The following is an 11,239-nucleotide window of genomic DNA, read 5'->3' as shown; positions in this document are numbered from 1 at the left end:
GCACAGTTAGTATTTAGCAGGTTCTCCTTCCCCAGCCTCTAAAGCTAAAGGGATACAGCCCTGCTCTGGGAGGCTCCTAGAGGCCACTTCAGCAACCTCATTTCCAGCCAGACTCCCCCAAGACACTGCTTGGCCCAGGGGCCTGCTGGAGATTTCCGGCTCTAAGCCCAGTTGATACCACATCAGGGGAATAAAGCAAAGCCAGGATTTGGGGGGACAGCACGTGATTATTTATTAGAACTCTTCACTCACAGATTGACAGGGCAGCAGGCAGCCCCTCCTTCCCTCCACCCCACCCTGGGTCTAGAACAGCCCTAACCATAACGGATTGTACATGGCCCCTGTCCGTGAAACCCTCAACTAGGAAATGCCCGTTTCCCATATAACAGCCAGAACAGGGACCAGCTCCAGAACTGGTCCTGGCACCTGTCAAGGAGTTGCACTATTGCAAAGAGCCACACGCTGAAGCATCCTGCCAGTCTAGTAGCAGGTCCAGGAAGGAGCTCTTGCCCCCTTACTATCCACTGAGACCTAGGCAAAGCCATTCCCTAGGGAAGCTGTTTGACACACACACACCCCAATCTACCTTTAAGACCCTAGTTTAGCAGAACTTGGGTAGGGTTCACAATGATGCCCTGGCGATCCAAGTGCTGGAGCAGTCCAGGGCGAAGGGGCTGCTCTTTTCCCCTTGCAGGTTAGGGCTGCAGGGAACATTAGCCCTCCCACCAGGTAACAGCAGCTGCTGCTGCACACCCCAGCCCCGGGCCCATGGCAGTGCTGGGTCCGTGGCGTGGGGAGGGAGGTGGGGGTGAGCTGCACTGCTGGGATTCTCAGCAAACCTCTGGCCGCTGGTACTTCCAAAATGCCATTTCTCCATCGTCACTGCATGATGCCAGCAGCCCTAGCTCCTTGGGATTCCAGGCCACACAGTTCACGTCCTGGGAGTGAGCCCTGGGCATGTGGGCGGTCAGTGCGAAGGTGGGCTGCTGGGGATTCGAGAGCGGTTCTTCCTCAAATATCCGGATAGCATCATCTCCGCAGGCGGTAGCCAATGCCCCTGTCAGGCGACACCTGCAGCAAATGGAGGGCAGTGAGTGAGCAGAGATTATTCTCTCTCCGCACATTGTTGCAGTGTGGTGGGGGGAGATGGTGAAACCAAGCCCGTCCCTGCCCCGAGGAGTGCAGACAGGCATGACCAGCTCCAGGGGGGTAGGGGGAACGCAAGGAGGCTGCTTGGGGCAGCAGTGCTGGTAAAGGCCTGGAAGAAGGAGAGAAGCAGTGGGATGAGCCCTGCATTAAGCCACTGCACATGGTTACCACCCTCAACTGGGACAGGCTTAGTGGAGCCAGTTTCCTTCTGAGAGCCTCGGTGGCTCCTTGGAAAGTGGGGTTTGGAACGGTGAAGGCAGTTGATGCCAGGTGGAGCCTGCAGTAGGGACCAGATAATTCATACTCCTGGGGGGGATTCTAAACTAAATAATTACAAATTATGCATATTTTATTTGTCAAAATAACAGCACATAATCATGCCAGTTTCAATTATTTTGGTGATTTATTTCAAAACACCTGTCAGCAACAAGAGAAGAGACTCCCCCAGGAGTAAGGAGTTAAACCCCTACAACAACCAGTTCCTGTTTCTCTGTTATGTTTTTGCTGGATGCCCAGTCTGGGGGTGTTACACCTGCCAGCCGGGCCCAGCTTGGGGGAGAACTCTGCCCCTCCGCTCTTTCAGTCAATTCTCATTTTTTTCACCCTGGCCCCATAGGGTTACCATGTTTCAAGTTCCCCACAGATGACACTACTGGCTGGAGGGAGAGCTGGAGGTATGTGTGTGTACTGGAGGGGGCTGTGTGGTCCCTCCCCAGCCCAGACACCTGTACCCCCAGAACCCAGCCACAGGGTACCCCCCTGGCTCCCTCCTGAGCCCAGCTGCAGGCTCCACTCCATGCTGGTTGGTTAATGTCCTGCCGGACAGACCCAACCTGTACCTGCTGATAGCAGGAGGGCACAATGTAAAGGTTCGGACACCCCCAGAACAGCTTGTGTCAGGCCCCCCCGGCATCCCCCTCCCAGAAAGCAGCAGCCCCGCCCTGCAGCTCACAGTTGTTGCTCCTGCCTCTCCCCATGAGGTGCAGTTTGTGCCGTGCCGGAAGGGGGCCCAGCTGCACCATGTGACTGAGCGGGGACGGCACACCCAGGAGCCACAACCTGCCCACGCAGTGCGAGCTGGGGAACCAGCAGCCCCTAGAGGCAGCCAGCCGCTCCAGTTCTGCAGGAAAAAATGAAATTTTGCACAGAACATTAATTCTGTGCAAGTTCTGCACTGGGAGGTGGCACAGAATCCCCCAGGAGTAAACTCAGGGCTCTCCACTACCCTGAGTCAGCGCTATTTTAAATATCTGACAGTGGGAGGCTGATCATTCCTGCCTCTGCCCCACCGCTAGATGGAAGGGGTCCTGGGTTGGAAGCAACTGGAGTCCTGAGTGCTGGAGGACATAGCACTTGCTTGGCGACCTCCAGCTCCTCCTGGCCTAGCAGGTTGGTGGTGCTGTGGGCACTAACCACTGTGCTAACTCTATCATGGCCCTACTGCACGGACCCCAAAATATGGCCAGACCCCAAAATTCCCATCATGCTTCAATGACAGGAGTGATCTGAAGCAGCATCTGGCAGGCAGGGACTCAGTTGCATCAGTCTCAGCCACTGCACTGCATGGCCTGCAGTCCCAGCGCCCTGGGAGTGATTCTCACACAAGTATTCGGGAGTCCCTGCAGGACAAACCCCTCCCACCACAGAGTGTGGACTGGACTGAGTGTTCACAAGCCCAGGCTCACCATGCCACGTCGTAAATGGTCCTGGTGTGGAAGCCAGAGAGGGTGCAGATGCATTTCCAGCTGGGGTCGGCGCCGCTGCAGACCACCCCTGCAATGAACCAGACAGCAATCAGCAGTTCTGCCTGCGTGCGGAGCATGCCGCAGAGCCCGAGGCATGAGCAGCACTTGCTCCCAGGTTCCGGTTCTGCACCAGGAAGGGAAGACATTCGGTCACACGAGCACTGCGCCAGGGCCTGGTGGCTAGGGGCAATGCAGTCTTTGTTACAGCACATGGGGAAAGTCTGCCTGGACTCCGGGGCAATGAACACTGGACCATCGGGGCACCCGCTCTAGGGGAGGTTTGTAGCTCTGGCACCAAGCATCCCAGTGGCATCAAATGAATGTAAAGCAGCAGGTGTCACGGTGACGAAGTGGGGATTTTCCCTTCTTATCCTGTACTATGGGAATTTTACTGTTTTGCATGAATACTGTGTGTGCCTCAGTTTCCCTGTGCGCTGAACCAATGCCTAGGTGGTAGGAATAAGGGTGTGACTTTTGCCAAGACCCTCGGGGGCAGGTGAGAATGAGACTAGGTGAAGACCAGGTGATACTTTGCCTGGGAAGCAAGACAAAGACCAGAAGGAGGAACAAAGGGGGGTGTCTGAGGTTGGGTTGCTGGAAGCTGGCAGTCTGCTTGGGGGGACTGGAGCAGGGAGTCCAGGATGTCTGGCCTGGCATTCCCCCAAGATGGACTAGGCTGAAAGTCACTGCTTTTGTGCTACGAAGTTCTGCTCTATGCTGTGTTCCTGTCGACTAATAAACCTGTTTTACGCTGGTTGAGATGAGTCATGTCTGACTGCAGAGTTGGGGTGCAGGGCCCTCTGGCTTCCCCAGGAGCCCCACAAGGGCAGACTCACTGCAGGAAGCACATGGTGTGGAAAGGGATGCTGAATGCTCCGAGGTCAGATCCAGGAAGGCTGAAGCTGTGTAAGCTTCTTGCCCTGGCAACAGTATGCTCAGAGAGAGGCGGCTCCCCCAGAGTCCTGACTGGCTTCATATGGAGTAGGTCCAGAGCACTGGCCAGGTGACTCTGTGACAGTCACAGATTTGGCTGCTCCAAGAGGAGGGGCGAGATGAGCAAAGCACAAGTAGGTTTCCTTGGAGGCTGGTCTGCTACCCCAATAGGCACAGGTGCCAGTTGGGCCTGACTCAGAGATGCAGAGGGTTTGGGTTACCTGTGCCAGGGTGTGTGCGCACTGGCAGAGGTGCCAGGGGGAAGCTGGCACAGCATCTTTCTGAGTCATTTGTCAGACTAGCCAGGGCTATTTGTCCCTTGCTCTCACCCAGCTTCACCCAGACCAATACTACATACAAAGGGGAGTGAGTCTAATGGTTAGAGCAGGGGACATGGAGTCTAGAGTCCTGCTTTCCATTCTTAGCTCTGCCACCAACTCCTTGCGTGACCTTGGGCAAAGCCTTTCCCCTTTCCGCAGCTGTATATACTAGGGACAGTACTGATGCACCTCTCTCTCTAGTGCTCCAGTCTCCTGGGATGGCAGTGGGGTAGGAGCGGCTCCTGGGATAGCAGACTCTACACCCCCAGCTTGCCCTGCTCACCTTGCTCATTGCCTGGTTTGTACTGGTGCCAGATGCGCACTGTCTTGTCATCGCTGCAGGAGGCCAGGCGCTCCCCACTCTGGTCGAAGGCTAGGCTCCACACAGTGGACTCATGTCCCTCCAGTGTGGCACAGCACACCCAGTCATCCTCCTCTTCGCGGTACAGCTTCACTGTGTCGTCATAACTGGCGGATGCCAGCAGCTGATGGGGGAAGAGGAGGGACAAAAAATGAGCTCTGGAGCAGGAGACCCAGGATGGGGGGCAGGACACAGGACCTTGCACACCCATCGAAAACATGGCCTTTACATTCCCCCAGGCTGGAAGGAGAGAGACAGGCTAAGGGGAACATGGCCTTGGGGAGCCAAGCCTGAAGCCCTCTTTCCTCCCAGAACAGTGGAGCTCCCTCTAGGGCAGGGTTGCCCTCCACTTGCAGGGTTGCGGGATCTGTATGCCTCTTACTCACAGAGTTGGGTGAAAGGGAGCCAGTCAGCTGATCACCTTTGTGCCTCTGGGCTCTGCCCAGAGTCAGACCCAGTGGATTTCTCTCCCAGTTCTAGCTGCACCACCAACTCCCACTACCTTTGGCACCTGCCTAGGATCACAAAAACGACGGGCACGCCCTGGGACAGCAGATATTTGGAGTACTGAAGACCTGGGTGGGAGGGCATGAGGGGGATAGGGAGGCCTGTGGTGCCATTGGGGAGAGCCCTCACCTCCTGGTTCGGATGCCAGACCACGTGCTTGACATCCTGCGTGTGGGCATTCAGGACACTCACACACTCGTATTCGTCCTCTTCGTCCACTGTGAGAGAGAAGGGGTTGTGGGTGAACGCAGCCAGGGACTCTGCCCAGCACCCTTCTGCATCCCTGTGACTGCCCAACAGAGGGGCAAAGGGGAAGCCCTGGCTCTGCAGCACCCAACCAGAATGGGTCAGCACCGATAACAGGGCTGCCCCTTAGTCCTTCAGCCACCCCTTCCCAGTCCCACCTGTTCTGCCCACCTCTCTCCTATGATCCTCCAGGTCTCGTATCCCAGCCTCCCACCCATGGTCCCACCTCATGTTTCTTGACACACCTGGTGTGACAGAGGTTCATCGGTGCCAACGGTTCACTGTTTTTGACAAGTCATTCGTGTCTCAGACCTGACAAACTCACTACTCCCAATACACCGTGTCCATGGTATATCATGGTAGCATGTGAGGTCTCTACTGAAAGCTTGTAACTTATCGATACTCATTACACGATGTACATACGGGCAATAGTTAAGGAATAATAGAACTATATTGAAAATTGTGATATATGGTCTTGGAGTAAAAGTCAGCCACCAGGGAACCATGCGTCTCGGTGATAGCCCATTCCAGCAGACAGGACGCTGTCACCCCTGCCTGGTTGACTGGTGATGTAATACAAGGGTCAGTTGTCTACCCTTGCCCCCTCCCAGATCAGTCAAGGGAAAAGCATCAAAGTCAACTGCAATCAAAATCATGTGGCGGGAAAAAGAAAACCTTGTAACACACAGGGGAACACCTCAGCTGTGAAGAGACCAAAGACCGATTCAGTAGGAAAGACACTCTGCGTTCATTCACTGAGGAGCCATCTTGAAGAGCAGGAGCGTTGTTATGAACATTTGGATCCTGGCTCCTGGGAAGCAGCCAGGTCTGCCAGAGACTAAACTTTGGGGGGAACCTCCCTTATTAGCTAGGAAAGGAAACTTAATAAATGTAGGCCTTAGTGCGCTGTTTATAATTTTGGTTTTATTGTAACCATTTGTTTCCATCACTCAGCTTTGTGTCTGGTGGAATCTTTACTCTTAAATAAACCTTCTTTTGTTTTATTAGAAGTGTTCACAAGGACTCTGTGTTGTACAGGAGTGGTGACTTAAGGTCACTGCTCCTTTGGGGGCAGAAGTTACAGGATTTCTGTGAGTAGCCAGTGTCAGGGGCTGGATATCAGAGGAAAACTTCAAAGGGACTTAGGGATTGGGGTGCACCTCTTGTTAACCTGCAAGGCACCTGGGGTGCACTTCTTGTTAACCTAGCCCAGAGGGGAGAGAGCGGCCGAAAGACTGGTGGTGTCCGGGAGCGAACATCCAGGCACCATGGGCAAGGCTCCCTCAAGCTGGAGGTACAGGGTAACAAGGTGCCCCTCAGTCCTGAGAACCACCAAACCTGGTTCCCCACATATCTCCCAGGGTGCTCCTGGTCCCCCCACCCCTCAGACCTGTCTCTCACCTTCCCAGACCCAGACGCTCTTGTCTCGGCTGCCGGTGGCCAGGAGGCTGCCAGATGGGGCCCAGGATACGGACTTCACCTCATTCTCATGTCCCTCCAGGGTGGTCACACACTGTCAGATGGAGAGAAGGAGCTTGTGCTTAAGCCAGGCCCAGGGAGGGAGGAGCCTCATGCTCCCAGTGCCTCCATTGGTCCAGGGAAGCCCTTGGGCCAACCAGAGGGAGCACGAGGAGAGACAATTGACTCACTGAGAGCAGAACAAGGAGGGCACAGACAACTCCCCTCCACCCCGCAAGCGATTAGGAGCCCTGGCAGCTGGGGACAGAAGGAACCCCTCCTCCCAGGAACAGCTGCAGCCAGGAATTCAAACAGGCTCTGTGGGAGGTTCAATGCAGCTCCACATGCCAGGCCACATCCTCTGCTGTAACCCCACTGCACTTGTTCCACATGCACCCGACTGCAACTCCATGCCTTGTAAGGACGCTGTCCCCAGAGGTACTGGGCCAGCCATCAGCGTGGGGAATCCAGCCCTAAATTGGAAACGCTGCGTCTGTACGAATATATGTTCCCATTTCAAGCCAGGCCCCAGAGATCTCCCTGCAGGCTCTTGCTCACGAGAACAAGGGACACTCAATGGAACTGAAAGAGGACAAGTTCAAAAGTGATCAAAGGATAAGTTGTTTCACACAAGCAGTGATTAGCCCGTGAAACACCCTGTTGCGGGATACCCTTGAGGTCATGAGCATTGCTTAGTTCTAAGAGAGATTGGACATTTATATGAAGAACAAGATTATCCAGCATTAGAATAGTTAATACTCATGCCCCCCTGCTTCAGGGCTTATCCAGTTATTATGAGAGGTTAGGACAGGGGTGGGTACACTATGACCCAGGGGCCACATCTGGCCCTCCAGACATTTTCATCCAGCCCTTGAGCTCTAGCTGGGCAGTGGGGTACGGGGCTTGCCCACTCTGGGCAGCTCCTGAAAGCAGCAGCATGTCCCCCCTCTGGCTCCTGCACGTAGGGGCAGCCAGGGGCCACCGCACGCTGCCCCCGCAGCTCCCAAAGGCCAGGAACTGCAGCCAATGGGAGCTGCAGGAGCAGCACCTGTGGACAGGGCAACGTGCAGTTGCCTGGCCACGCCTCCACGTAGGACCTGGAGCGGGGGCATGCTGCTGTTTCTGGGAGCTGCTTGAGGTAAGTGCCGCCTAGAGCCTGCACCCTGACTCCCTCCCGTGCCCCAACCCCCTTCCCCAATCCCCCTCCCACCCTCCTAACCCCTCTGTTCCAGCCCGGGGCAACCTCCTGCACCCCCAACCCCTCATCCCCAGCCCAGAGCCCCCACACCTCCCCCCAACCCTCTGCCCCAGCCCAGAGCCCCCTCCTGCACCCTGAACGACTCATTTCTGGCCCCATCCAGAGCCCACACCTCCAGTCAGAGCCCTCACCCCTACCCCCAATTTTGTGCGTATTCATGGCCTGCCATACAATTTCCATACCCCGATGTGGCCCTCGGGACAAAAAGTTTGCCCACCCCTGGGTTAGGATCAGACTGTCATAGGGGCCAGATCATCTCCCATCTGCTTCTGCAGGGCTCTTGCACCTTCTGCTTAAGCAGCTGGGGCTGGTTCCTGTCAGAAATGGAATCCAGTGTACTGGGGTTTGTCCACTTTGGCATCCCTGTATCTCTAATGAGGGACACCCATGGGACTGAGGCAGCATGGGATATGTCCATACCCAACTACGAACTCCATGTTGTACTGCGTGCTGAACAAGTCTAAACTGGCCTGAGGACAGCCCAGAGTACTGTATTTCAGACAGCACCTCGCCTAGGAAAGGGGCTTGATGCCAGAGCTAGACAAATAGCTGATTTTTCAGCTTGCTAACAAATTGGAAAAAAACCTGTTAGTTTGGGCCAAACTAAATCTGAAATTTTTGCAAGATTCCAGCAAATTGAAAAAGTGAACAGAAATACTTCAACCATTTTGTTCAACCGAAAACAAACCATTTTGATTTGCAGCACTTTCACATACCACCACCACTGAGCTCTAAAATAGTGCTTTTCATCAGCAGAGCTCACAGCATTTCACAACCTTTAATGTATTTCTCATCATTCCTCAACAGCCCTGCAAAAGAAATGAAGGCCTAGGTCTACAAAGTGGGGTGGGGTGTGTGTATGATTGTTGGTGGTTCTGTACCACTTTGTACAAAATACTCAGTCAATGGCCCAGAGTGAGAAAGATTCTGGTGATCAGGGTACCCACTTGGGTGGCAGGACACCCACCCTGCTCCAATGACTAGTCATCCACAACGCAAGAACTTTAACAGGCGAGACAGAAAGAGATCCACAGCCCAGTGGCTAGGGCACTCACACCAAACAGAGGGGGGAACTGAATCTAGAGGAGACCACCCCTGCAATGGTGGCATTGGAGGCGAGGGCCCTAACCATTGCCTAACGCTTACAAGGGACGCAGCACCTCCTCCAGTTTGGTGAATAGCGCCTACATCCCAGAAAGTTTTGGGGCCTGAACTATTTGTGAATTTGTGTCAAATTCATGAATCATTTCGGGTCAAGTGAGACTAAATTTTCAATGAATATTGTGCTCAGCTCTCCCCGACATCTCACTGATGGACGATCACTGTGCAGACAGACAGAAATCCGGGGCCATCCACTGCATCTGCAGGAGGCACAGTAGCAAGAGGGGCGGGGGTGAGGAGGAAGAAGAAGAAGGTGTGTTCTGCTCTCACTGGGCTCTTGTTGATACTTCTGGAGGGCACTCAGATCAGCACCTGACACCAGCACTGGCTCCACAAGCATCCTCTGCACTCAGCCTTGTGGAGACAGCCTTACCTCAAACTCATCCTGGCTCTTCTTCCATATACAGGTGGTGGCATCAAAGCTGGCTGAAGCCAGGTAGCTCCCACACGGGGACCAGGCGACCTTCCGGATGGTCCTCTGGTGCCCCTCGCCCAGCACAGACTTGCACACCCAGCTATCCCCTAGGGCAGAGGACAAGAGAGAGGTGAGCGAAGAGTAGGGGGCTTGGCAGTCAGAGCTCCCCTCCCAGCCCAGCTCACAAGTAGCTTTGCCTATGGCCAAGGCACAACCCAGCCCGTGGCCAGAGGGGCTCCCAGGACCCAGGAGACTTCAAGAGCAGCTGGGATTTCACCTTCCTGGGACGGAGACGCATCCCCACCCAGCAGCTAACAGCACAGGCCCAACCTGGCAGCGGCTCCCTACCTTCCTTGCCCCAGATGCGGACGCTGCGGTCTCCCCCGCAGGAGGCCAGCAGGGTCCCGGAGGGGTCCCAGGCCAGGAACCAGCAGCGAGAGTCAGGGTGGGCCGGGATCCGGGCGAGCAGTGACAGCGAGTCCTTCATCCCGACGGCGGGTCTGGAACAGCCTCCCTGTGGAGCGGAGCAGAGGTTAGCCCGGAGCACACAGGCCGCCCCCCTCTCCGCCCAACCGCCCCCCCATCCGGGCCCCCCTCAGCCCAGCAGCCCTGCCCCCGGGCCCCCCAACAGCCCCCCCTGCTCCGCCCCTGGGCCCCCCTCCCCCCGACAGCCCCCCCAGCCTCCCCGCTCCGCCCCCGGGTCCCCCTCCCCCCGACAGCCCCCCCTAGCCCCCGGACCCCCCCGATAGCCCCCCCCGCTCCGCCCCCGGGGCCCCCCTCAGCTCAGCAGCCCCGCCCCCCTGGCCCCCCGACAGCCCCGCCCCAAGCCCCCCCCATTCCACCCCGGGCCCCCTCACCCCGACAGCCCCTCCCCTCGACAGCCCCACCCCCCCTCAGCCCAGCAGCCCCGCCCCCGGACCCCCCGACAGCCCCCCCCAGCCCCCGGGCCCCCCCGATAGCCCCCCCCGCTCCGCCCCCGGGCCCCCTCACCCCGACAGCCCCGCCCCCCGGGCCCCCCGATAGCCCCCCCCCACTCCGCCCCTGGGCCCCCTCACCCCGACAGCCCCACTCCCCCTCAGCCCAGCAGCCCCGCCCCCGGACCCCCCGACAGCCCCCCCTGCTCCGCCCCCGGGCCCCCCTCCCCCCGACAGCCCCCCCCAGCCTCCGGGCCCCCCCGATAGCCCCCCCCCGCTCCGCCCCCGGGCCCCCTCACCCCGACAGCCCCGCCCCCCGGGCCCCCCGATAGCCCCCCCCGCTCCGCCCCTGGGCCCCCTCCCCCCGACAGCCCCCCCCAGCCCCCGGGCCCCCCGATAGCCCCCCCCCACTCCGCCCCTGGGCCCCCTCCCCCCGACAGCCCCCCCCAGCCCCCGGGCCCCCCGATAGCCCCCCCCCACTCCGCCCCTGGGCCCCCTCCCCCCGACAGCCCCCCCCAGCCCCCGGGCCCCCCGATAGCCCCCCCCCACTCCGCCCCTGGGCCCCCTCACCCCGACAGCCCCACTCCCCCTCAGCCCAGCAGCCCCCCCGCTCCGTACCCGGGCCCCCCCGCTCCCGCTCCCCGCCCCCGGCCCGGCCCGGCTCCCGTCAACCCGCCTGCGGCGCGCGGCGCTGCCCCACGGAAGCCGCCCGACCAACGGGCCCCGCCCACTCGACTCCCAGGCTGCCTGGCGGGCGCGTGACGTCCTGCGG

The 11,239-nt window shown here is 58.1% G+C and overlaps 1 protein-coding gene across 1 annotated transcript; it reads right to left on the bottom strand.

Moving 5' to 3' along the window:
* Positions 1 to 207: 207 nt before the first annotated feature.
* Positions 208 to 11,231, bottom strand: CIAO1 (cytosolic iron-sulfur assembly component 1). The gene is made up of 8 exons (XM_048829415.2): positions 11,140 to 11,231; positions 9,902 to 10,063; positions 9,512 to 9,660; positions 6,663 to 6,774; positions 5,145 to 5,233; positions 4,431 to 4,632; positions 2,835 to 2,922; positions 208 to 1,071 (listed from the first exon to the last, which is right to left on the bottom strand). The coding sequence occupies exons 2-8, from the start codon at positions 10,038 to 10,040 to the stop codon at positions 831 to 833; spliced, it is 1,020 nt and encodes a 339-aa protein (XP_048685372.2). The 5' UTR covers positions 10,041 to 10,063; positions 11,140 to 11,231; the 3' UTR covers positions 208 to 830.
* Between the last annotated feature and the right edge of the window lie 8 nt (positions 11,232 to 11,239).

Source organism: Caretta caretta, chromosome 26 (genome assembly GCF_965140235.1).
Source record: "Caretta caretta isolate rCarCar2 chromosome 26, rCarCar1.hap1, whole genome shotgun sequence".
NCBI classification, from domain to species: Eukaryota; Metazoa; Chordata; order Testudines; family Cheloniidae; genus Caretta; species Caretta caretta.
This window is presented reverse-complemented; position numbering and strand designations above follow the sequence as displayed.